At 43.7% G+C, this 27,478-nt stretch overlaps 1 protein-coding gene across 2 annotated transcripts; it reads left to right on the forward strand.

Moving 5' to 3' along the window:
• Positions 1 to 334: 334 nt before the first annotated feature.
• Positions 335 to 19,082, forward strand: gas6 (growth arrest-specific 6). Of its 2 annotated transcripts, none has more exons than XM_060071766.1 (16): positions 335 to 1,052; positions 1,731 to 1,891; positions 3,744 to 3,768; positions 3,858 to 3,920; positions 7,145 to 7,267; positions 9,619 to 9,738; positions 9,918 to 10,040; positions 12,867 to 12,988; positions 13,178 to 13,296; positions 13,853 to 14,042; positions 14,224 to 14,388; positions 14,538 to 14,706; positions 16,464 to 16,603; positions 16,785 to 16,986; positions 17,560 to 17,984; positions 18,024 to 19,082. In XM_060071766.1, exons 1-15 carry the CDS (start codon positions 971 to 973, stop codon positions 17,709 to 17,711), a joined length of 1,956 nt encoding a protein of 651 aa, XP_059927749.1. In that variant the 5' UTR covers positions 335 to 970; the 3' UTR covers positions 17,712 to 17,984; positions 18,024 to 19,082. The 2 variants fall into 2 exon arrangements, with proteins under 2 accessions (XP_059927749.1, XP_059927750.1); XM_060071767.1 differs by lacking the exon at positions 335 to 1,052 and adding an exon at positions 1,150 to 1,166.
• The last annotated feature ends 8,396 nt before the right edge of the window (positions 19,083 to 27,478 follow it).

Raw genomic sequence — 27,478 nt, forward strand, 5'->3', positions numbered from 1 at the left:
TCCATGGATGACAAAAACAGACGTGGGGGAGACAGTCGGGAGATTATGAAATCGTTTTCTTGAAAACAAGAACCTAACCGAATCATGTATATTCATGAACTATATTTAGTTTTAAAGGTGAGACTGGTAACTTAACCTTGAAACTGTGGCTTTCCTCTACCAAAACAGACACGTTTATCAGCCTAAGCTTGTTTTAATAAGCACATGCCAACTATTGCAACAATTTACTTAAGCAACACACACACACACACACACACACACACACACACACACACACACACACACACACACACACACACACACACACACACACACACACACACACAAGGGGGTGGGAGATCAGAGAGAGAGCGAGAGACAACGGTAGAGAGCCTCAACTGCACCATAACAATCTGCTGTCTGAGACTACAGTCCTTCAGACAACTTTTCAGAGCTCAGTCCGAAGTCCTGAGAACCGTACGGTCTTCCAGCGGGACCAGAGTCCTCTTGTAGCGGGACTAGAACTGCAGGTGACCCAGGGGACTGTGAGAACTGTGTTCTAGAACCACAGGGAAACCGGGACTAAAGTGTTGTTCCATCGGGACTACAGTGTTGTTCTTCTAGCGGGACAAGAGTTCCCGAGAACCGCGATGGGAGTCGAGCCGCCGCGGTAGCCAGAGGAACAAGGTCGCGGGTTGTGCATGCTATGCGGGGAGGTCTACAACACGGTAGGTACTAGACCAGGAACTTGGAGAGGTCTCGAGTACGGACGGTACTAGACCAGGAACTCGGGGAGGACTAGAACAAGGACGGTACTGGTCCAGGGACTCGAGCAGGTCTGGAACACAGGAGTTAACGTAACCCGACAGGGACCGCAGGGACCAGACCGCTGCACTGTGTCGTGTCGCTGAGTGGAAGCACCGCAGTGTTTCTTGGTGCAGAGACCAGGAGAGAAAGTTAGAACCCTGACCAGAGGGAGAGACCAGCAGACATGAGACCGACTCCGAGTCCGACCAGGACCCTGCTGCGGGAGGTCCTGCTGGTTATCGTGTTCTCTTGCTGGTCCGACAGCAGTAAGTACAACCAGAGCCCCATGCTACCCGCAGGCTAACCTGCTAACTCACCTTGTTGGGACCCAGCCTCGGTCCTCTCCTCGCCAGGGCGGAGAAGGAGAAAAGTTTGACCTAGTACGTGTAAAGAGGTGGACGTTGTGATTTAAAGTCTGTCTTTAGTACCTGTAAAGAGGCGATGTTGTGATGTAAAGTTCGACCTAGTACGTGTAAAGATGTAGTCTTTCGTTGAAAGACGAATTTAGCACCTGGATAGAGGTGATGTTCAGTCTGACGTTGTAAGGGTAAAGAGGTAATATGGTAATGTAAATTCGACTTGGTAGGCTTATGCATAAAGATAGCATTGGGATGTAACGTTCAATTTGACTTGGTATGTCTAAAGAGGTAGCATGGGATGCAAAGTCTGAATGAGTACGTTTTAAAGAGGTAGTATTGTAATGTAAAGTATGACTTGGTAAATGTAAAGAGATAACATTCGGATGTACAATTTCAATTCATACTTGACGTGTACAGCCCTGACTCAGTAGACCCTGCAGTAAAGTTTTACTCAATAGACTGGTGTACATTTAAATCAGTAGTATTGTAACATCAAGTATTGTGTGTCAGTCTCGACGGGGGAGCATGCTGGTGGTGTAGTACAATTGAAAGGGTGGTATGGTAACATTAAGTATTGTGTGTCAGTCTCGTTGACGCGGGAGCAGGCCAGTGTGTTCCTGAGCCGCCCGAGGAGAGCCTACCAGGTGTTTGAGGAGACCAAGCAGGGCCACCTGGAGAGGGAGTGTGTGGAGGAGCGTTGCAGTAAGGAGGAGGCGCGGGAGGTGTTCGAGAACCAGCCCGAGACGGTTAGTAGGCTCTTGTTGGAGATGGACTACTACTGCTACTGGTACCTCTGCTTTAGTCAGTACACTGATTTAAATTATTTGTAAGGTTATCAATTAGGAACCAACTTAAATTATACATTTATCAATTTAGAATAAGCACACATGGCTACTGACGTGTGTGGGGTCATTAGGGTCACTGAGTCCTATCCTCTCTGAGGGTGTATATTTCACTCCTTGGGATGGTCTGTAACCATGGCTACAGAAGCTAAATATTGAAATATTATTGTGGTGGATTGTTGCCACCGTTGGAAAGTGTCGAAGAGGAAATGTAATTAGCATCTAGGCGGCTAGCTTGGGGGAGAGGCAACACGACCACTATCCATCACTGCGTTTCAAAACACACACACACACACACACACACACACACACACACACACACACACACACACACACACACAGTCACTCTCACTCTCACTCTCACTGTGCTGTCTATCACTGTTTAAAAATACACACACACACACTCATGTACACACACACACACACACACATAATTAAAATAAACACGTAATGTACGCAAAGTATATTTACTTCAATATTTAATATTTTCTACTTGACAATCGGTAGCCATAACTTTTAAAGGTTGATGTGTCTAACATCTTAGTTCTTCCCTGGACTTACCTCAGTGTCCACTCCTAACACATCGCTAACGTTAGTCTGATAGCTTCCCTAAACCTAGCTCAGCGTCCACTCCTAGCTCTTCCTTAACGTTAGCGTTCTTACCTTCCCTGGAGAACTGCGAGTTTTGGAAGGGTGAGGTATGGCTATGTTGAATTAAGTTGTGCGTGTGGGTGTGTATTTACAGTATATTGGTAGTATTTATGGTATTTTTCGTAATCTATTGGTTGTGTGTACAGTATATATAGTGTATCTGAAGTGTATTGCTACTAGGGTATACACTGTGTGTGTGTGTGTGTGTGTGTGTGTGTGTGTGTGTGTGTGTGTGTGTGTGTGTGTGTGTGTGTGTGTGTGTGTGTGTGTGTGTGTGTGTGTGTGTGTGTGTGTGTGTGTGTGTTTGACTCTCTGTTCGCGTGCAGGAGAACTGCAGTCTCATTCATGAATTCATTATTCAACCTCTGACTCAACACTTTGCTGCAGCTCTGCAGAGGAGAGGCTGAGGGTATCCCTGGTTACTGCTGGTTGCCCCTGACAACAAGCATCAACTTCCTGTTGTCTCTTAAACTTTCTGTCAAGAGCAGTTGCAACTTTCATACTTCAAAAACGAACCCTTGAAGCCAATTTATTATTAGTAATAGTGTACCACATCAAGGAAATAACCATATAAATGAGTGTACTATTTAAATAAATTGACCATATCAAGTAGTTTACTATATAAAGAAAACTAACACTCTGCAGCTCTAACACCACTCCTTGCCGCCTCTGGTTGCATTGTCACACCCATAAAACGCAAGCACGGACTGTGTTGCATGGCGGTCCTGAGACAATATTCCCTACGTCTCACTCAACATGACTAAGAGTATTCACCAAGCCTCACTCTCATCATGGCTGAACTCTATTCACTACATCTCACCCTCCTGCTGTGTGCTGAGTTTGCACCACCTCTGAATCTCTCAGACAGTATCAAATCTAGTGTGTGTGTGTGTGTGTGTGTGTGTGTGTGTGTGTGTGTGTGTGTGTGTGTGTGTGTGTGTGTGTGTGTGTGTGTGTGTGTGTGTGTGTGTGTGTGTGTGTGTGTGTGTGTGTGTGTGTGTGTGCCTGTGTGCGCCCGCCTGCCTGCCTCCCAGACTTTATCAATTGGAAACCTAATGTAGTCTGAATGATGCTTATATTTATATTATGTTTCCCTCTGGTGTAGGACTACTTCTACCCAAAGTATTTAGGTAAGTCATCCTTCACTGGCCATCCGTTTATCTTTGGCTGTGAACAGGCAGAGGGGTATTAAACTGCTCTTATTCTAATTCCTGTCTAGTCTGCATGGAACAGTTTGGAGACTCAGAAAAGAAGAAACAGGACTTGGTCACCTGTGTGCACAGTAAGTCTCCCTCTCAACATGGATGTACTCAGTCAGCATTCACTACATCTCACTCTCTCACCATGGCTGTACACAATCAGGCTTTTTCTCTTTGGCACATCCACATTCCTTCTCCATGAAAACAGTAAAACCATCCATCCCTCCCCCATCTTTCCTCAAACCCTCCCTTCCTCCCGCTCTCTAGAAAACTAAACCCACGTTTCCCGTGGATCGGGAAATGACAGTACTCGATAGTCAGTACGTTCCTCTTCATGCTAGCTAGCCGAAGACAGTATTTATTCATGGGACTGCATATATCCCCTAACATGTGCCGTATTTCCTGGAAATGTTCAGGAACATTCCCTTTATGGGTCATTTGTTAATGGGAACAGGGGTCGATATTGGGGAATTCCTTTACCCATCTATTCCGGCATTGCTAAGCCATGTTTAAAAGGGTGCAGGACGGAAATAGCTATGGATGAACAGTGAATATCACTGGCCGTGTCTGAGAGGTTATCCCAGTAATTTCCCGGGAACTGTTTGTGACGGAGTCTTATGGTTATAATCTGTGCTTGGCAAGCTACTAGTAGGTCTACAATGTACTGCCATCCACTGGCCAAAGAGCACATTAAACCCAAAATCAATTAATTGTGAGATGATTGTATTTGTTGCTTTCTAAATTTCTGTCATATTTTTTTCTTTGAACGGTGAATTACTTTTGCCGTGCGTCAAAGAGCATATAAAGTAGTGTATTGTGTAAAGGAATTCATCATGTCCAGTAGTGTACTATGTAAAGGAAATAAACGCTCAAACCCTACTACTCGTAGTGTTTAAGCCACTGGTTGCATAGTCACACCCCTAAAACACAAGCACACACTGTGTGTTGCATGGCAGTGTTGCATATTCACTACTACTCACCCTCATCATGACTCAGTATTCACTACATGTCACTATAAATGATGACGCTGTGCTCAATATTCACTACCTTCGACTCTCATCGCGTGCGTGTCCTTCAATACCTTCTGACACACTTTGAGACTTTCACCTAGCTTCCCCTCCCTCTGCTGTTCTTCATCTGTGGTGTATTAATAGTTCTGGAGGCTGGGTTCCACTGCAGTATTTCTGTACCGCATCATACTTAGCCTAGCCACCTCCCTACAGCTAGCCTAGCTACTTCTCTACAACTAGCCTAGCTACTTCTCAAGAGCTAGCCTAGGCAATTCTCTATACTTAACGTAGCTACTTCTCCTAGCCTAGCAACTTCCCCAAAGCTAGAGCAGGTAACCCGACAGATGCTGTCCCTTATTATACGTTAGTAGGTAGGTCAGTAAGGTGTGTGTGTGTGTGTAGGTAGGGCAGTAAGGTGTGTGTGTGTAGGTAGGGCAGTAAGGTGTGTGTGTGTGTGTGTGCAGGTAGATATGTAAAGTGTGTGTGTGTGTGTGTGTGTGTGTGTGTGTGTGTGTGTGTGTGTGTGTGTGTGTGTGTGTGTGTGTGTGTGTGTGTGTGTGTGTGTGTGTGTGTGTGTGTGTGTGTGTGTGTACAGGTAGTGCATTAAGGTGTGTGTGTGCAGGTAGGTGGGTATCGCCGCAGTCATGCCATGCGTCAGCAGGGGGGGGGGGGGGGTGTCAGCAGGAGGTGTGTCTTTACGTCAGCAGGGAGTGAGTGTCTCACTCTCTTAGCCACACCCCCTCTAGCCATCATGGGCACGCCCCCTGATGTGTAGGACAGCGTGTCTCTTTCTGCTGCATCAGGACCAGCCAGCTGCTCTCCCATTGGCTGAGCAGAATGACTTATGACTCAGCAACAGCAGAGAGCTGTGAGGGATAAAACTCATGTATCTCTCTCCCTTCCCCCCCCCCCCCCCTCCCCTCAACCTGCCTACCAACTGAGATATAGTCATCATATCTGCTGTGGGATGAATCGAAAATATATATCATATTGTCATTTATAACGCATAATAACCCCAAAGGATTACATGCAAATACACATTGTATACTACACCTCGAAACCCTCTCCTCGCCTTACCGCTGGTTTGTAAAGAGACCACAGACCTCTCTATCTCTCCTGTTTCAACTCCTTCTCTCCTCCTTTTCTCCTTCTATTCTCTGTCCCTCCTCCTCCTCCTCCTCCTCCTCCTCCTATCCTCCCACCCAAAAACTGCAGTGAAATAGAAAGTGGAAGAAACGGTTAATATATCTGAATTTACTTGAGTTTAAATCATCATACCATGACTAGAACATTTTCAATGTTAAAACATTGAATTACACCTCATTTTTACTTACATATTTGTATGAGAAATAAATGTGTGCAATAAATGTGATCTAGTTCCTGCTGTGAAGCATTAACCAGGACTGAACCCAACATTAGAGGTGACGGAAATGTTTATTGATTTCACATAATCAAAGCTCTGCCATTAACATGGGTATGAACTACTTTATATATAAAGTAATACATACACATTAAAATAGCTATAGGGATAGATATAACTAAATATCTAAATCTGTCTAGCAACACCATGTATATATTTATTTATATACAAAATCATGTTTAACTACCTTCTGTCTGTAAGACCAGATAAATATGGTTCTACCACATGAACCAAAGGGATAAATGTGATATTTTTAGAACTTAATTTATTCTGGCATTCTGCACCAAATATTTTTCGACTTTAATCTCTATCATTCTCCTTCACTCCCTTTCACTTCATCTTTTTTCTATTTCTATTCTCGTCTTTCTCTCTTTCTCTTTCCATTCTCGTCTTTCTCTCTTTCTCTTTCTATTCTCGTCTTTCTCTTTCTATTCTCGTCTTTCTCTCTTTCTCCACAGAACGTTAGGGAACATGTCTGGACGCGTCTTCTGCTCTGTTGAAATACTCAACCGACAGGGGGGGGGGGGGGGGGTCTCCTATCCCCTTGGTACTACCTTTTAGGATGTCTCCTAGGATTGTAATTTATCATGGGGCATGCCCCCTGCGGTAGCTGTATGAGGCCTTGTCCTGTATAATGTCATGCCTGTGTCACACCAGAGTCAGCATGTTGTTAGCATGTTCCTGGAGTGCAGCTTCGATAGTATGTTGTCATTTATTCTCTCTCTCTCTCTCTCTCTCTCTCTCTCTCTCTCTCTCTCTCTCTCTCTCTCTCTCTCTCTCTCTCTCTCTCTCTCTCTCTCTCTCTCTCTCTCTCTCTCTCTCTCTCTCTCTCTCTCTCTCTCTCTCTCTCTCTCTTCCCCCCCCCCCCCCCCCTCAGATATCCCAGACCAGTGCTCTCCCTCCCCGTGCCACCCCAGGGGGTCGGTGCGATGTGAGGACCGGAAGGGAGACTTCCTGTGCCATTGCTTCACCGGCTGGACCGGAGCCCACTGTGATCAAGGTACGGTTGAGTGCCCTGCACGGCCACTGAGCGAGCGAGAGAAAAATGAGCAGTTGCTATGTTGTTAAATTTTCCTTTTCCATTTTTCCTTCTTTCTTACTTTTTTAATACATGCTTTTGCAATTTTCTTTTATTGCTTTGAGAGGGAGGTCAGGTTAGGTGACCTTCAACAACATTGAGGGAGAGGGTGGGAGGGCTGGAGGCAGCGAGAGAGCGATAGCCAGGGAGGGAGAGTCATAGGTAGAGAGAGAGGGAGCCCACTTTATGTCAGCAGAATGCAGTGATTCTGCAGTGTCATTCGGAGTCATCTCAACCGTCCAATTGTGTGCCTCCAGCAGGCTAATGCACAAGGTCATCATTGACCTCAGGAAGGATAGCGTCTTAAAGCCTCAGCACTTCTACAGTGCTGTCCAGGGACAAACCATTGAACCAACCAACACAGCCATAGGTCCTGCACCATGGTTTAACGTGGTCAGGTGTGCGTCCTCTACTCGGGCTGTAACTGCCTCTTGTCCTCTAAAGGAGTATAACAAGGTCAGGTGTCTTTAAAGGGATAACTAGGTCAGGTGTCTCTAAAGGGATAACTAGGTCAGGTGTCTCTAAAGGGATAACTAGGTCAGGTGTATCTGAAGGGATAACTAGGTCAGGTTTCTCTGAAGGGATAACTAGGTCAGGTGTCTCTGAAGGGATAACTAGGTCAGGTGTCTCTGAAGGGATAACTAGGTCTGGTGTCCTGTAGAGGGTTATAACTAGGTCAGGTGTCTCTAAAGGGATAACTAGGTCAGGTGTCCTTTAACAGGGTTTAACTAGGTTAGGTGTCCTGTAAAGGGGTTTAACTAGGTCAGGTGTCCTGTAAAGGGGTAAGACTGGGTCAGGTGTCCTGTAGAGGGGTATAACTAGGTCAGGTGTCCTGTAGAGGGGTATAACTAGGTCAGGTGTCCTTTAACAGGGTATAAATATGTCAGGTGTCCTGTAAAGGGGTAAGACTGGGTCAGGTGTCCTGTAAAAATATATTAATGATTAAAAATCCATGAAAAATGAACAGGCCGCTAAATGTGGTAATTCACCAATAAGAATCGAGTATTCAACAAAACCGTGTGCACACACACACACACACACACACAAAGGGTATACACACACAGGGTATACACACACATCTGGAGTCTGTGAGGGAGCTCCAGCTGTGTTGTAGAAACTGGGTGACGGGGTCAACCTCTGAACATCTGTCCTGGTGTATCCTTATGGGAATCAGACTGTAATGGTGGTAGACCCTAAAACTAACCCTGTTCGACCTACTGTAACCCTATCAAACTCACATCAACCTTATCAGACTAATCCTAACTATCCAACTTACCCAATCAGACTAACCATTCCCCTATGAGACTAACCCTAACCCATCAGACCGACAGTCAGAATCAAATCGAGTATCCAACAAAGGCATGTATTTAATGGTGTCCTCTGAATGGATTGAACTGGGTGTGTTTCCTCCTAAAGGGTATAACTGGGTCAGGTGTGTGTCACAACACAACAAACCCTGAATCTGACAGTGATTATGTGGTTGTTGCGGCTGTTGTGAGCGCGGTATTGATTCAGGTTGAACTAGTTTTCAAAAGAGATGGTCACATGGCTCTGTTTAGGTCAGGGTAGAGGAGGTCAGTGTGGAGGAGGTCAGGGGAGAGGAGGTCAGGGTAGAGGAGGTCAGGGTGGAGGAGGTCAGGGTGGAGGAGGTCAGGGTGGAGGTCTGGGTGGAGGTCAGTGGTAGAGGTCAGGGTGGAGGAGGTCAGATCTGGTAAGAGGAGCTCCTAGTATTTGCAACGGTAAGAGTTTTTAATCCAGAAAGGTGAAAATGAGCTTAGTGTCTGAGAGTCTATGGTTGGTGTTCGCCAACCGTTTCCACAGTGACTCATCCTGGAAGCTTGGTAAACGGAAACAAACTGACTGAATAAATGTCTACACACACACACACAGATGTACTCTTAAACACACACACGTATGCCATTCAAACTCTTACACACTTACCCACGCACACACAGAGACGCATTCACGGCGAACACACATCAACTACCATCTGCTAGAGTTAATCAATTAGTTTAACCAATTTGAGCTAACAGCTCTTGTAGAGCTAATGGCTAACAAAGCTAACCACTAAAAGGTCTAACTCTTTACAGAGCTAACGGCTAAAACAAGTAATTGCTAACATAGCTAGCAACTAACAGCTAATGGAGCTTACAACTAAAAGAGCTGACAGCTCACAGAGCGGGTTGCTTACAGAGCTAACCATTGACATAGCTAACAGAGCTAAAGGCTAACAGTGGTAGCCAGAGCCAACTAATAACTATTTTCTCTCTCAGACGTCAACGAGTGTGCTGAGAAGAATGCCGGCTGTGAGCACGCGTGTAACAACACTTTGGGTAGTTACCACTGTTCCTGTCACCATGGTTACAAGCTGGTCAACCGCCACACCTGCCAAGGTATGCAAACCTGATGGACTATCTGGTATCTGTTAATATGATGTGTTCATAAAAAAATGAGTGTGTGTGTGTGTGTGTGTGTGTGTGTGTGTGTGTGTGTGTGTGTGTGTGTGTGTGTGTGTGTGTGTGTGTGTGTGTGTGTGTGTGTGTGTGTGTGTGTGTGTGTGTGTGTTCTTTAGACGTGGACGAGTGCGGGATCCCGGGTGTGTGTGGGACGGCTCAGTGTGTGAACACAGACGGGAGCTACGAGTGTTTCTGTGAGAGTGGCTACGAGTTCAACAACCAATCACTGAGCTGCGTGGGTGAGTGTACCGACACGCACGCACGCACGCACGCACGCACGCACGCACGCCAGTGTTTCCCCTGGATTGTTTTCAGGCCTGGTGGTTCTCAACCATAACGTAAACGGACGAGTCGCCTGTAGGGTACACGGCCGCGTTCCCTTGGTATATCAAGACTTAAAACTGGAGAATCACAAGGAGAGGATGACTTTAAGAAAGTGCATTTATTGCATACAAATGAATATGAACTTTGCAAAACATAGCGCATCATGAACACAGTAGAGCTGTCAATCTTCCTCTATTATCCCATTTGAATTTCATTCCTTTTTATTTTTAATATTCAAATTATATTTTAATTGTTAATAATCAAAATAAGGCTGTCATGTATACTAAGTATGTACTTTTACACTGTTTACACAGGCTCATGCATTGCCAATGCCACTGTTAATGTACTGCCCACCAGATGGGCATTCTACCAATAAACACTTCTTTCTTGCCAAGTAATTAGGCAAGAAAGGATATTACGTTTACGCCATCTCTCGACTGTTTTGATATAATAATATAATATGATAATAGTAATATAATAATAATAATACATTTAATTTAGAGGCGCCTTTCAAGACACCCAAGGTCACCTTACAGAGCATATAGTCATCATTCAAAACTATGTAAAACAGACTAGGAATAAAAGGAAAACAGAGGTTAAACATGAAGAATAATAATAATTAATAACACTCAAAGACGCCTAAAGTGAAGGGGGGACCTCACTAACCATAGTAGCAGTGTTGTCCTTGGTGATAGAGGGCACATACTCACAACCCTTACTGTTATTATTCTTTACTGAATTTCCTTTTTTTAATCCTTTTTTTGGGGGGTTAGAAACACTGCAAACTATATATAGACATGCATATCTGGAGGGTGTGTGTGAGCTCCAGCTGTGTTGTAGAAACTGGGTGATGGGTCAACTTCTGAACACCTGTCCGGGTTTATTCATGTGGGAATAAGACTGTAAAACAGATGATGGTAGACCTCTAACCGTATTCAACTAACCATACCCTTATCAGACTAACCCTGTCAAACTCACCCCACCACTATCATGCTAACCTTATTAGACTAACCCTAACACTATCAGACCAACCCTATTTGTCTCAACCTACCCCGATCAGATTAACCCTGTCATACTAACCCTATCAGAATGTTTTTAAAATATTGGTGTTTCGAACAAGTAAAGAATAATAAGCAATAATAAACAAAATAAAATTATGAAACAAGTGGTTACAATTAAGTTATATTTACAAACTGTATAGCACTTGCTTTACCTGTTCAAAAAAGCTATCAGAATGTTTACTGCTATAAGGACAGTATGAAAGAGAGGAGTCTATTTAATGTCATTATAAAACCTCCTCGTCTCATACTAACGGAGAACTAGCGAGCGAGAGAGAGAGACTGCTCCCCACAGACAGCTGCTGGTTCCTGGGGAAAACCCTTGTCCCTGAACCTCCGGGACCCTACCTTTCCCTAGCCTATTAAGCACATCCTGTACACTCAGGGAACACTTAGTCTTGTGTTCTAAAGAAAGAAACCGTCTCTCAGGCAAGAAGGTCAAACATGAGAAGCTGCTTCAGACTCATCGGAGGATAAACATAGGGAGTCTACTCTCAGTCCTTAAAGAGAATATAGTATATTAAGTGGAATACTATGAACGATATTGCCCCCTAGTATAATCGTGAGGCCAGATACATCTGTCTGCGTGTGTGAAATCGAAACGGTAGTTAAGAGCATCTTATTACTGTTAGGTGTATTTACTAAGCAGACGTTTGTGCATTTCTCTGAGCAGCGATTGTGACCTTAATAACGTAAATAATGGCCCGCTAACGTCAAGCTCTACTAGGACTGAACATAAACATGAGAACCTCGGTTGATAGAAGTCATGCTGCCACCATTCACTGATTACTTTAACAGTACACAGGCTATATACCTATCCTTAAGTACTTATATACACTAAACAGCTTTAAGTACTAATGCATGTTTAAATTGCAAAGGTGGTCTTTATCCTTTTTTACTACCAGTGCCCTGACATCTTTCCTCACGAACCAACTCCTGCTCCCCCTCCTCCCTCCCATAATAATACAAATCTGGGAATAAACTAATATACTCGAGCTACCATTAACTGTTTTCCTTCTCTGTTTATCCATTCCCCAGAATAGTGCGGGTATGTTTTGATATAAACTCTTATCTTTTTACGGTATACAAACCACCTCTTTAGGCGTCCAGACATTCTTCAAAAAAAGAGCTTGTTTGCAAACGGAAAGATCCCTCAAGAAGCATTGGCCCGTGAGGATAAACAGTCGCAATTACAAATACGACATCAGCTGAGTCTTGTGATTGGTTTGCTCGCTCTACGGGAAAGCTTCTTGCATTAGATGGACAAAACATTTTACGCACCTCTCTTGAATGGGGCCTCTTTCATTCACATTACGGAAATGTTGCTAGGTCTTGAGCCGGCAGAAGGCCGGTGTAGAATTCCCGGAATATCGATCCCTGTTCCCATTCACACCTGATCCCATTCAGGAAATCTTCCGGAACTTGGATACTAGACACTTTAGACACACTACTTAGCCTTTAACTGGTACTTAACTACTTGATACCCTACTACTGATTAACTGATGAAACTACCCTGAATCAAATACACCAATATATTTAATCATACTGTATATACCTTACTGTGTGTGTGTGTGTGTGTGTGTGTGTGTGTGTGTGTGTGTGTGTGTGTGTGTGTGTGTGTGTGTGTGTGTGTGTGTGTGTGTGTGTGTGTGTGTGTGTGTGTGTGTGTGTGTGCGTGTGCAGACGTGGATGAGTGTCTTCAGGGTGTGTGCGTAGAGCAGTGTCTCAACACTCCCGGTAGTTTCCGTTGCTTCTGTGACGGTCGTCAAGGCAGGAAGCTCAGCCAAGACCTCCGCAGCTGCAAGGTGAAATGCGACTCCTTTTACTCCTTCCACCTCCTTTTACTCCTCCTACTCTTCCTTCTACTCCTCTTACCCCTCATTTTACTTTTACTTTCAATTTAGTTTGACGTTGTCTGGATTTCCTTCCAGGCGCGTCCCCTGACCACATTGATGTTAAGACCTCCATGTTGGTTCTCCTGTGTGTTTCTGCAGCGCATCACGCCCTGTTTGTCGCCGGTCCTGGAGAGGAACAGTCGCTCGCTCTACCTCGGACGCATGTTCAGCGCCGTCCCCGTCGTCCGGCTGCGCTTCCGACGCCGCGTCCAGACGGGGTACAGGAACCTCCTGACGTCTAGACCCTAACACCAAGACATACCTAACATGTAGACGTACTAGAACCTCATCATATCTAGACAAAGAACTTAACATGTAGACGTACTAGAACCAATCATGTAGACGTACTAGAACCTCCTAACACCTAGAGATACTAGAACCTATCATGTAGACGTACTAGAACCTATCATACTAGAACCTATCATGTAGACGTACTAGAACCTCCTAACACCTAGGGACACAAGAAGCTATCATGTAGACGTACTAGAACCTATCATGTAGACGTACAAGAACCTATCATGTAGATGTACTAGAATCTCCTTACACCTAGAGATACAAGAACCTATCATGTAGACGTTCTAGAACCTATCATGTAGACTTACTAGAACCTCCTAACACCTAGAGATACAAGAAGCTATCATGTAGACGTACTAGAACCAATCATACTAGAACCTAACATGTCGACTTACTAGAACCTCCTAACACCTAGAGATACGAGAACCTCCTTACATCCAGACATGCTATAACCTATTCCCTCCTTTGTCCTCTCTACAGGTTCTCCGCTGAGTTTGACCTGCGAACTTACGACCCTGAAGGTGTGATCTTTTTTGCGGGGGGGCACCATAACAGCTCCTGGATCGTCCTAGCGATGCATCATGGGAAGTTGGAGCTGCAGTTGAAGTACGCGGCGGTCAGCCGGGTGACGAGCACTGGGCCGCTGGTCAACGACGGGCAGTGGAGGAAGGTCGGGAGGATATATATTTATACAGAATATGTGAATTATTTCTAAAAATGTTCATGGCCAGAGCCTGTTGGTTATGATTGACAGGAAGGATGACCAACCGGAAGAGAGTTTTAATAACACTGTTTATATTGTGTATATACATTCATATTAATACCACATCTATTTGATCTTTATGGTGTAGATCTCTGTGGAGGAGCAGGGGCGGAGCCTGGTGATAAAGATAGACCGGGAGGCGGTGATGAAGATCGCGGTGAACGGAGATCTGTTCACTCTGAGGAAGGGCGTTCATGAGCTCAACCTGACCGTAGGGGGCGTGCCCTTCAGGGAGGAGGGCCTCCTCAGCCAGGTAGGGGGGGGTGTGTGTGTGTGTGTGTGTGTGTGTGTGTGTGGGTAGGTTGCGTGTGCGTGTTTTGTGCATACATATCATGTGTATATTTATTTATTGTGCGTGTGTGTAATATCTTGGGTATATGTATATATTTGGTGTGTATCTAGGTGAACCCCCGTCTGGACGGCTGTATGAAGGACTGGCGTTGGCTGACGGGTGAGGACACCTCCATCCAGGAGACCATCAGCTCTAATGAGAACATGCAGTGTTTCGGCTCCGAACACCCGGGATCCTTCTACCCCGGCCTGGGCTTCTCCCTCTTCAACATCTCCTATGGTACTACCGCTTACACTTCACATTTAACACGTTTAACACACGTGTCCCCTTTTACACATTATCCCATTTGCCAAATGTATCACATTTAACGCATACAACTTAAATTAAACAAATACTACAAATGCTCCCAACAATCTACAATAAACTGTTGGGAGTTTAGAAAAATCGTAGGATTGCACACCTGTTTTCTCGAAAAAGATTAGTCTTATTCTAGTAACAGTTACAACTGACCAGGGGTCTCATTTATAAAACTGTGGGTGGGATCGTTGCTAAAAGTGTACGTACGCCCAAAAGCCAAGTTTCGCATGCGCCAAAAAATATTCAAACTTATAAAATCCTGCGTACGCACACCGTACGCAATCTTTGCTTTATAAATCACAGAGTGCCTACAAGTGTGCGCAGCTGAATCAGCTTCACGTTCCGCCCTGTACACGCCCCTTTTTAACCATAAATGGTCAATGCAAATGACCTCATGAATGCGATCTGCATATAAAACAGACTCAGATGCAAGTATTATGTCTTGTCGGAAACAACGGCAGAAGTACTGAGAAAAGCAAAAAAAAGAAATTTCACGGAGGTTGAAGTAGAGACACTTGTGGGTGAGATGGAGGCCCGAAAAGTAGTACAACAAAAAGCAGAGTGAGTGGCAACATGTTGCTGCAGCAGTGCACTCTGTCAGTAGCACGGAGCGCACAGTCCCAGAATTAAAAAAGAAGTGGTCTGACATAAAGGTACATATTTTTATGTACCAATAAATCGTTATGGTCCCTAAAGACCCTCTCCCTCCGAATCCTGCCATTTGCATGGTCCGCCAGAAGTGCCATATGTTGCGGCATTACCACGGCGCTCACCTCTGTATTTATAGGGTTACGGTAATAAGACCGACCGAGAACACCTTGGATAATCAGTTTGTAATCACCCACGTAAAATGTTCTTGAACATAACCCCTTTTTAATGCCTGATTTGTCATGAAAAGCATCAAGAGTAACGGACAACGATTGTGATGAGAAGTGTGGCTTGGTTTTCCACACTTGGGATTTAATTGACATTTGATTATGTGTTAACAGTGTCACATAAAAATATTATGTTATTGAGACGTGTTGGACAGATGCTTTATTCCATGCAGTCGCGCAGTCAGTGCTGGACAGTATGGAGTGACGGGATTAATTATAGAGAATTTATTTTTATTTTTATTCTGAGGAGATGTTTCTGGAGTTATAACTGAGAAATAACGCAGTTGACTTAAATTATTCTGATTACATAGATTTAACGCATGATACGGGTTGAAATTAAATTGATGAAGTGCGATGATAAAAACATAATCGTTCTTCTCACTCTACAATTCTTCTGTCTGACTTCAGTTCACCACCACACCATCTGTGTCGCCAATTCTCCTTTTCCTCCAAACCATGCGTACGCATGGGTCAGTGTTTGCTTAGGGCTGCGCACATTCTCCCGTCAAGTTGGTTTTTTATAGACCACAACCTTGGCGTGGAAAGTCACGTACGCCAATTTCAGCCCCGTTTTGTGCGTACGCAGCGGTTATAAATGAGACCCCAGCTCAGTATCTGCCACTTGTAATGAGTCTTTGTAAGACCTCAGCATAACACTGAAGTGCTAGGATACAGCTGGTATTTCGCACACTGAATCGATCACGTTTAACGTGTGCTCCACATCACATTTATCGTATTCAGTAACCCCTCTCGCCTCCTCATAAACCAGTCTCTTCTTTCTCCTTCTCCTCTCCTCTCCTCCAGACTACCAGAACCTGAGTGTGGACCTCGCTGTGCGTCCGACCTCGGCGATGGGAGTGATGTTCGCCCTTGTCCACCAGGACAGCGTTCCCTTCTCGGTCTCCCTGGCCGACTACCACCCTGCCATGGACGAGTGGAGAGACGTAGGTCCCCAGAGGGTTCTGTTCACAATGACAGGGTAGTCGTGGTAGTTCTCTGTTCTAGTCAGAGCACTGGGTGGGAGTTGGTGGTGATCGAAGCAAAAACCTTGCATTCAAACATCCTCTCCTGTCGTAATATAATCATTTGTGTAACAGGTTTATGATAAAACATGTTGTTTTTCAGTTTATTCTGGTGTCCGTGGGCAACACAGTGGTGGCCAGTGCGCCCGCCCAGCTTTGTGACGGTGAGGGTCATGTGATCCGAGTGGTCGTCACGGGCAACCAGACGTTGCTCTGGGTGGATGGTCAGCTTGGTCGCAGCGAGGAGACACAAGAGCCAGTCGACCTACAGTCCCCCTCCAGCACCTTTATAGGAGGGCTACCAGGTAACTCGCTTGTAAAGACTTACATGTGTAGAATATTAGCTTATTCACCCGTAGAGAGGACCAGGTAACTACCTGTAGAGGGGACCAGATAACTCACCTGTATAGAGGGCCAGGTAACTCACCTGTATAGAGGACTAATTAACTCACATGTATAGAGGACTAATTAACTCACCTGTATAGAGGACTAATTAACTCACCTGTATAGAGGACTAATTAACTCACCTGTATAGAGGACTAATTAACTCACCTGTATAGAGGACTAATTAACTCACCTGTATACAGGACTAATTAACTCACCTGTATACAGGACTAATTAACTCACCTGTATACAGGACTAATTAACTCGCCTGTATAGAGGACTAATTAACTCACCTGTATAGAGGACTAATTAACTCACCTGTATAGAGGACTAATTAACTCACCTGTATACAGGACTAATTAACTCACCTGTATACAGGACTAATTAACTCACCTGTATACAGGACCAGGTAACGGGGTGCAGACTGTTTGGACTCACTAGATGATCCCGCTCCATACGGAGTGTTTTCCACTGACCAGATGTGTTTCCTCCAGATGTTCCCCTGGTGTCGACTCCGGTCACGGCGCCCTACAGCGGCTGTCTGGAGGTCACGGTGAACGGCGAGACGCTCGATCTGGACCGAGCCGTCCATAAACACAACGACATCCGCTCCCACTCCTGCCCCCTACTGGGCGCACACCAATGACCCCCACCCTGCCCCCGGTACATCGCCCCCACCCCACCTCGATGTACCGGACACTAGAGAATGACTCGGAGATGAATTCTGAAGTTGGAGAAATTGGCGGGAAAACGTCTGATGAAAAGCGAAGATCAGCTGGTCCAGTTCCTGCTGCAGCACTGCCCCCCCCCCCCCCCCCCGATACTCATGGTGACTAGATCCCTGTTAACTACTAGTTCACTGATTTAAAAGTAAACTATTTAGTTTGCTAGTTACCAGTGAACTAATAGTGGACTGCTGGTAAACTGAGATATTTATGGTAATTCATGTAGTTCTTAGTTAACATTTCTTCTAGTTAACTAGTAGGTCACTAGTCAACGGTAACTCAGAAGCTTGCCGATGAAAGGTGAACTACTGGTTAGCTAGATAACAGTGAGCAAATGTCCTGCTCCCCAAAAACCGCTGCACAGGACGATGGGATATGTGCTGTTTGAGTTGCCTGGTTAGCGGTTAGCATTAGCTACTACCATTGCCTGGTTCGCAGCTACCATAAGCTACCAGCATTAGCTGCTGGTGCAGTCTCTGCTGGAGAACATTGTTGCACACGGAAGCAGGCCGACATTAATATTGTGTCCGTCTGCTGCCTCAAAACCTGAACCTTGTGCCTACCAAGCTATGCCCTTACCTGGGCCAGGGGGCGTGGCTTCATCCAGGTGACCAGGGCCAGCACTACTCGGCCCCGCCTCTCCCTCAACCAACCAATCACATCCAGACACCCGCTACAGGAAGAGCCAATCACAAGCTGGACACAAGGCCATCTTCCGCAGCTAGGGTTAGCCTAGCTAGGGATAGCTACTGAGTAACGACAGTGTAAAATACTGATCTGTGTATATACTATATGGTGCAAACCAAACCAAACACTACCTGCTGCACATGGTCCTACTACACCTTTCTGTTATTCAAGGTCTTAGTATCTACACAAACACAAACATTTTTGATCATAAATGAAAAGTCTTGAAAGTTATTATAATTTCTGCTTTTTTTTTTTTGTTCCTCTCTTCTGGAGAGCAACTGTGTAGTTTAAAATTTAACAGTTATGTTAATACCGGTTAAACATAACTATGTATGTTAAACTGTTATGTTAGTATCCGTATATCAAACTGTTATGTTGAGTTGTTGGAGCAGAATGTCTGAGAATGCTAATGGACTCCAGCCATCTAAAGAGAGAATGTATTACACACTGCGTCATTTTTTTATATGTTGTATATTGACCTTGTTTTACTTTTTCATTTTACTTCTTTGTAACTGCCAGTTTTCTGTGTGGAGAGAATCCCATTCAGATCTCTTCCCTGTCAAGTGGAAATCCATCTGAAAATAAAGGCATTGGTACTACGAGAAGAGTTGATTTTTTTGTGTCTTCCTCTCAACTGATGGTGGCGACCCTAAGCTGAACAGCTGCTCCAGAACATCTGAAGCCCCCAAACCTCATTAAACTGCTAAAACAATAGCCCGGCAGGCCATAATATTAAATATTAAGTTGATATTTTTCCACAAGTGTGGATGGGCCCATTAGGGAATTGGGCGAAAGCAGTGGCTCCGCCCACTTCATATTTTAGGTTGAATGAAATATAAATTGTCTATGTTCGATTTTGCCTTGCTAAGCAAAACCTCCCTAAAGACTGATAAATAATGTATTTGTATCGATTTTGGTTTGATATCATGAACCTAAAATATATATTGTATATATTCTAATGTAAAATATACAAATATAATACAAAATAAATCATGCCCTATATAATATACAATATAATAAGTACTGTATAATGTATGCAAAAATATACTATGTTAGGTCAGTAGCTTCTTTGGCTTGGTGCTTGCTACAGCCTTTATGCCGTTGAGTTTCTTGTACTTGCTTCCAGTTTCCTTTGTCACTACCAGTGGTGGCTGGCGATCAAACATGTTGGTGGGGCACAGAAATAGACAGGGGGTCTGAGGTTCCCCCCCCCCCCCCCCCATAATTTTTTTTAAATTAAATAGATTTGATTTCCTGTATTCTGGTGCATTTTGGGGATGGCCACTACCTATTTACCTACTTTTCATTCAGATTCATAGCCTACATCCTGACTTGCAGGGCCTGGACAAGCTTACACTGCATATACAGACCTACTTCATGGCCATTCCACCAGCCATTGCTATTTGACCCATTGTTATTCTGATATTGAGACAAATCATGATCACTGTCCTATAGCGTCCATTTTTTGTGAGTCTCAATGTCTACTTAAAATGAAGTTAGAAATATGGGACAGCTGCTTCATTTTGTTTATATGCTACATGCCAAAAGCCTAAATTAATATGCTTACTTGAAATTTTTAAGTATAACATTGCTTGGGGAGTCCAATTCCTCCACTGAAAAGGGTGGAAAGGGCTTACAACTCTCTGCTAGTTAGCGATCTATGACACTGTTGTTTTTTATTGGTCGTCATGAAAAAAAACATAAGGGGTAACACTGTTGTTTTTTATTGGTAGTCATGAAAAAAAACATAAGGGGTAACACTGCTGTTTTTTATTGGTCGTCATGAAAAAAAACATAAAGGGTAACACTGTTGTTTTTTATTGGTCGTCGTGAAAAAAAACATAAGGGGTAACACTGTCGTTTTTTATTGGTCGTCATGAAAAAAAACATAAGGGATTTTTATTGTCGTTTTAATCAAATGAAACACAAGGGGTAACACTGTCGTTTTAATCAAATGAAACATAAGGGGTAACACTGTTGTTTTTGATTGGTCGTCATGAAGAAAAACATAAGGGGTAACACTGTTGTCTTTGTCAAATAAAATATAAGGGGTAACACTGTCGTTTTTTATTGGTCGTCATGAAAAAAAACATAAGGGGTAACACTGTCGATATTCATCAAAGAAAACATAGGGGGTAACACTGTCGTTTTTTATTGGTCGTCATGAAAAAAAACATAAGGGGTAACACTGTCGATATTCATCAAAGAAAACATAAGAGGTAACACTGTTGTTTTTTATTGGTCGTCATGAAAAAAAACATAAGGGGTAACACTGTTGTTTTTTATTGGTCGTCATGAAAAAAAAACATAAGGGGTAACACTGTTGTTTTTTATTGGCCGTCATGAAAAAAACATAAGGGGTAACACTGTTGTTTTTTATTGGTCGTCATGAAAAAATACATAAGGGGTAACACTGTTGTTTTTTATTGGTCGTCATGAAAAAAAACATAAGGGGTAACACTGTTGTTTTTTATTGGTCTTCATGAAAAAAAACATAAGGGGTAACACTGTTGTTTTTTATTGGTCGTCATGAAAAAAAACATAAAGGGTAACACTGTTGTTTTTTATTAGTCTTCATGAAAAAATACATAAGGGGTAACACTGTCGTTTTTTATTGGTCTTCATGAAAAAATACATAAGGGGTAACACTGTTGTTTTTTATTGGTCGTCATGAAAAAACACATAAGGGGTAACACTGTCGATATTCATCAAAGAAAACATAGGGGGTAACACTGTTGTTTTTTATTGGTCGTCATGAAAAAAAACATAAGGGGTAACACTGTTGTTTTTTATTGGTCGTCATGAAAAAAAACATAAGGGGTAACACTGTTGTTTTTTATTGGTCATCATGAAAAAAAACATAAGGGGTAACACTGTTGTTTTTTATTGGTCATCATGAAAAAAAACATAAGGGGTAACACTGTTGTTTTTTATTGGTCTTCATGAAAAAAAACATAAGGGGTAACACTGTTGATTTTTATTGGTCGTCATGAAAAAAAACATAAAGGGTAACACTGTCGTTTTTTATTGGTCGTCATGAAAAAAAACATAAGGGGTAACACTGTTGTTTTTTATTGGTCATCATGAAAAAAAACATAAGGGGTAACACTGTCGTTTTTTATTGGTCGTCATGAAAAAAAACATAAGGGGTAACACTGTCGTTTTTTATTGGTCGTCATGAAAAAAAACATAAGGGGTAACACTGTTGTTTTTTATTGGTCGTCATGAAAAAAAACATAAGGGGTTACACTGTCGTTTTTTATCGGCCGTCATGAAAAAAACATAAGGGGTAACACTGTTGTTTTTTATTGGTCGTCATGAAAAAAAACATAAGGGGTAACACTGTCGTTTTTTATTGGTCGTCATGAAAAAAAACATAAGGGGTAACACTGTTGTTTTTTATTGGTCATCATGAAAAAAAAACATAAGGGGTATAACACTGTTGTTTTTTTATTGGTCGTCATGAAAAAAAACATAAGGGGTAACACTGTCGTTTTTTATTGGTCGTCATGAAAAAAAACATAAAGGGTAACACTGTTGTTTTTTGTTGGTCGTCATGAAAAAAAACATAAGGGTAACACTGTTGTTTTTTATTGGTCGTCATGAAAAAAACATAAGGGGTAACACTGTTGTTTTTTATTGGTCATCATGAAAAAAACATAAGGGGTAACACTGTTGTTTTTTATTGGTCGTCATGAAAAAAAACATAAGGGGTAACACTGTCGATATTCATCAAAGAAAACATAGGGGGTAACACTATTGTTTTTTATTGGTCGTCATGAAAAAAAACATAAGGGGTAACACTGTTGTTTTTTATTGGTCGTCATGAAAAAAAACATAAGGGGTAACACTGTTGTTTTTTATTGGTCATCATGAAAAAAAACATAAGGGGTAACACTGTTGTTTTTTATTGGTCATCATGAAAAAAAACATAAGGGGTAACAGTTGTTTTTTATTGGTCTTCATGAAAAAAAACATAAGGGGTAACACTGTTGATTTTTATTGGTCGTCATGAAAAAAAACATAAAGGGTAACACTGTTGTTTTTTATTAGTCTTCATGAAAAAAAACATAAGGGGTAACACTGTTGTTTTTTATTGGTCATCATGAAAAAAAACATAAGGGGTAACACTGTCGTTTTTTATTGGTCGTCATGAAAAAAAACATAAGGGGTAACACTGTTGTTTTTTATTGGTCTTCATGAAAAAAAACATTAGGGGTAACTGTTTTTTATTGGTCGTCATGAAAAAAAACAAAAGGAGTAACACTGTTGTTTTTTATTGGTCGTCATGAAAAAAAACATAAGGGGTAACACTGTCTGTTAGGGGCTTGCGGGTGCAGGCAGGCAGGTAGGACCCAGACGCAGACGTTTTCAGGAAAACGGCACTTTATTCTCGCCTAAAGGCTAAGGCACAGGAATCAGGGAACTCGGGAGACAACAGGGAACTCGAGAGGGAACAAGGAACTCGGGAGACGACAGGGAACACGGAACACGCAGGACTAACAACCACAACTAACCACAGCAAACCACAAGCAACCACAATGACAGCACCAGGAACAAAGGAAAGACGAGGGCTTAAATAACAAACACAACGAGGAACAGCTGAGACACATTAGGGGAGGGAACAGTAATCAACACAGGAGGGAAACACAGGGAAACACACACACCCTGACAGTACCCCCCCCTTAAGGGTCGACTCCCAGGCGACCCACGACAAGCAAAAAACAAAGAAAGTCAAACCCAAAACGGGTGGGTGGAGGGGCGCCAGGAGGGGGGAATCAAAAAAAAATAAATGGACTGGGGCAGAGCCGAGGGACGTCAGGCGGGCGGCCAGAAAACTGCCCCAGGGCATGGCAGGGAGCCTCAGGCGGACGGCCTGGGGGGCAAGCAGAGGCAGAGTGAAGGCGGAACCCTTCAGGAGGCCGGCGGCAAGGACGATGAGGGCTCAGTCCCTCAGGAGGCCTGCAGTGGCAAAGAACCCCCTCAGAAGGCCGGCAGTGGTGAAGGCGGAACCCTTCAGGAGGCCGGCGAAGGCGAGGTAGAGGGCGGGTCCCCTCAGGAGGCAGGCCAGGTAGAGGGCGGGTCCCCTCAGGAGGAAGGCCAGGTAGAGGGCGGGTCCCCTCAGGAGGAAGGCCAGGTAGAGGGCGGGTCCCCTCTGGAGGAAGGCCAGGTAGAGGGCGGACCCCCTCTGGAAGGCGGGACCCCTCAGAAAGGCAAGGTAGAGGGCGGGTCCCCTCTGGAGGAAGGCCAGGTAGAGGGCGTGTCCCCTCTGGAGGAAGGCGAGGTAGAGGGCGGGTCCCCTCCGGAGGAAGGCCAGGTAGAGGGCGGGACGCCTCCGGAGGAAGGCCAGGTAGAGGGCGGCTCCCCTCTGGAGGAAGGCCAGGTAGAGGGCGGCTCCCCTCTGGAGGAAAGCCAGGTAGAGGGCGGATCCCCTCTGGAGGATGGGACCCCTCAGAAAGGCAAGGTAGAGGGCGTGTCCCCTCTGGAGAAGAGGGCGTGCCCCTTCCAAAAGGTTTGGAAGGCGGGACCCCTCTGGAAGGCCTTGAAGAGGGACGCCCCTTGGGAAGGAGTGGAGGGAGGATTCCCACAGGCAGGAGCGGAGGGCGTGCCTCCCCTGGACGGTCTGGAGGGCGGGCCCCCTCCGGCAGGAGCAAAGGGCGGACCTCCTCAGGCAGGTCTGGAGGGTGGGCCTCCTCCGGCAGGAGCAGAGGGCGGACCTCCTCAGACAGGCAAAGAGGCCGGTCCCCCTCTAGAAGGTGAGGAGTGGGCTCAGGAACCAGACAGGGCTCGGGGACCGGAGTCAGTGCGGGAGCTGGAGTGCCAGGAGGAACCGGGTAGTACCCCAAACTCACCACCCCCACTCTGATTGTCCGTAAGGGAGGAGGCTGGTAGCTGGGGACCGGGGGCAGAGGCTGGTAGCTGGGGACCGGGGGCAGAGGCTGGTAGCTGGGGACCGGGGGCAGAGGCTGGTAGCTGGGGACCGGGGGCAGAGGCTGAGAGCAGGAGCGTAGAGGCTTAGGCCGGTCACCAAAGTCCGGTGGCAGTGGCATGTAGCTCTCCGGCCAAAAGGTTGTGGGGTTGAGCAGCTCGACTGCCCACTCGGGTAAGACGTCCTCCAACTCGGGCCTTGACGCAACAGCCCTGCACGTACGCCCCAACACAGCCTCCTGCTCCTTCCTGCTGGGAATGTTCTCCCAGCCATCCATAGCTATGATTATCGACACTAACAAATCCTCTAACTCACGGAAAAACAGAGCGTCCGCTGGGTCCAAACTTGGTGCTGTCATTCTGTTAAGGTTGCTTGCGGGTGCAGGCAGGCAGGTAGGACCCAGACGCAGACGGTTTCAGGAAAACGGCACTTTATTCTCGCCTAAAGGCTAAGGCACAGGAATCAGGGAACTCGGGAGACAACAGGGAACTCGAGAGGGAACAAGGAACTCGGGAGACGACAGGGAACACGGAACACGCAGGACTAACAACCACAACTAACCACAGCAAACCACAAGCAACCACAATGACAGCACCAGGAACAAAGGAAAGACGAGGGCTTAAATAACAAACACAACGAGGAACAGCTGAGACACATTAGGGGAGGGAACAGTAATCAACACAGGAGGGAAACACAGGGAAACACACACACCCTGACAACTGTCGATATTCATCAAAGAAAACATAGGGGGTAACACTGTTGTTTTTTATTGGTCGTCATGAAAAAAAACATAAGGGGTAACACTGTTGTTTTTTATTGGTCATCATGAAAAAAAACATAAGGGGTAACACTGTTGTTTTTTATTGGTCGTCATGAAAAAAAACATAAGGGGTAACACTGTTGTTTTTTATTGATCGTCATGAAAAAAAACATAAGGGGTAACACTGTTGATTTTTATTGGTCTTCATGAAAAAAAACATAAGGGGTAACACCGTTGATTTTTATTGGTCGTCATGAAAAAAAACATAAAGGGTAACACTGTCGTTTTTTATTGGTCGTCATGAAAAAAAACATAAGGGGTAACACTGTTGTTTTTTATCGGTCATCATGAAAAAAAACATAAGGGGTAACACTGTTGTTTTTTATTGGTTGTCATGAAAAAAAACATAAGGGGTTACACTGTCGTTTTTTATCGGCCGTCATGAAAAAAACATAAGGGGTAACACTGTTGTTTTTTATTGGTCGTCATGAAAAAAAACATAAGGGGTAACACTGTCGTTTTTTATTGGTCGTCATGAAAAAAAACATAAGGGGTAACACTGTTGTTTTTTATTGGTCATCATGAAAAAAAAACATAAGGGGTATAACACTGTTGTTTTTTATTGGTCGTCATGAAAAAAAACATAAGGGGTAACACTGTTGTTTTTTATTGGTCGTCATGAAAAAAAACATAAGGGGTAACACTGTTGTTTTTTATTGGTCGTCATGAAAAAAAACATAAGGGGTAACACTGTTGATTTTTATTGGTCTTCATGAAAAAAAACATAAGGGGTAACACTGTTGATTTTTATTGGTCGTCATGAAAAAAAACATAAAGGGTAACACTGTCGTTTTTTATTGGTCGTCATGAAAAAAAACATAAGGGGTAACACTGTTGTTTTTTATTGGTCATCATGAAAAAAAACATAAGGGGTAACACTGTTGTTTTTTATTGGTTGTCATGAAAAAAAACATAAGGGGTTACACTGTCGTTTTTTATCGGCCGTCATGAAAAAAACATAAGGGGTAACACTGTTGTTTTTAATTGGTCGTCATGAAAAAAAACATAAGGGGTAACACTGTCGTTTTTTATTGGTCGTCATGAAAAAAAACATAAGGGGTAACACTGTTGTTTTTTATTGGTCATCATGAAAAAAAAACATAAGGGGTATAACACTGTTGTTTTTTATTGGTCGTCATGAAAAAAAACATAAGAGGTAACACTGTTGTTTTTTATTGGTCGTCATGAAAAAAAACAGAAAGGGTAACACTGTTGTTTTTTGTTGGTCGTCATGAAAAAAAACATAAGGGGTAACACTGTCGTTTTTTATTGGTCGTCATGAAAAAAAACATAAGGGGTAACACTGTTGTTTTTTATTGGTCATCATGAAAAAAAACATAAGGGGTAACACTGTCGATATTCATCAAAGAAAACATAGGGGGTAACACTGTTGTTTTTTATTGGACGTCATGAAAAAAAACATAAGGGGGAACACTGTCGTTTTTTATCGGCCGTCATGAAAAAAACATAAGGGGTAACACTGTTGTTTTTTATTGGTCGTCATGAATAAAAACATAAGGGGAAACACTTGTTTTTTATTGGTCATCATGAAAAAAAACATAAGGGGTAACACTGTTGTTTTTTATTGGTCGTCATGAAAAAAAACATAAGGGGTAACACTGTTGTTTTTTATTGGTCTTCATGAAAAAAAACATAAGGGGTAACACTGCTGTTTTTTATTGGTCGTCATGAAAAAAAACATAAAGGGTAACGCTGGTGTTTTTTATTGGTCGTCATGAAAAAAAACATAAGGGGTAACACTGTCGTTTTTTATTGGTCGTCATGAAAAAAAACAAAAGGAGTAACACTGTTGTTTTTTATTGGTCGTCATGAAAAAAAACATAAGGGGTAACACTGTCGATATTCATCAAAGAAAACATAGGGGGTAACACTGTTGTTTTTTATTGGTCGTCATGAAAAAAAACATAAGGGGTAACACTGTTGTTTTTTATTGGTCGTCATGAAAAAAAATAAGGGGTAACACTGTTGTTTTTTATTGGTCTTCATGAAAGAAAACATAAGGGGTAACACTGTTGTTTTTTATTGGTCGTCATGAAAAAAAACATAAAGGGTAACACTGTTGTTTATTATTGGTCGTCATGAAAAAAAACAAAAGGGGTAACACTGTCGTTTTTTATTGGTCGTCATGAAAAAAAACATAAGGGGTAACACTGTGGTTTTTTATTGGTCATCATGAAAAAAAACATAAGGGGTAACACTGTCGTTTTTTATCGGCCGTCATGAAAAAAACA

This window comes from Gadus macrocephalus, chromosome 14 (assembly GCF_031168955.1).
Source record: "Gadus macrocephalus chromosome 14, ASM3116895v1".
Classification (NCBI taxonomy): domain Eukaryota; kingdom Metazoa; phylum Chordata; class Actinopteri; order Gadiformes; family Gadidae; genus Gadus; species Gadus macrocephalus.

What these genes read in the sequence shown, in the direction of transcription:
- gas6 (XM_060071766.1), top strand. Translation starts at nt 971, where the DNA reads ATGAGACCGACTCCGAGTCCGACCAGGACCCTGCTGCGGGAGGTCCTG. An exon ending in AAGACCTCCGCAGCTGCAAG is followed by an intron (nt 12,989 to 13,177) that starts GTGAAATGCGAC and finishes GTGTTTCTGCAG; the next exon opens with CGCATCACGCCCTGTTTGTC. An exon ending in CCTCTTCAACATCTCCTATG is followed by an intron (nt 14,707 to 16,463) that starts GTACTACCGCTT and finishes CCTCTCCTCCAG; the next exon opens with ACTACCAGAACCTGAGTGTG.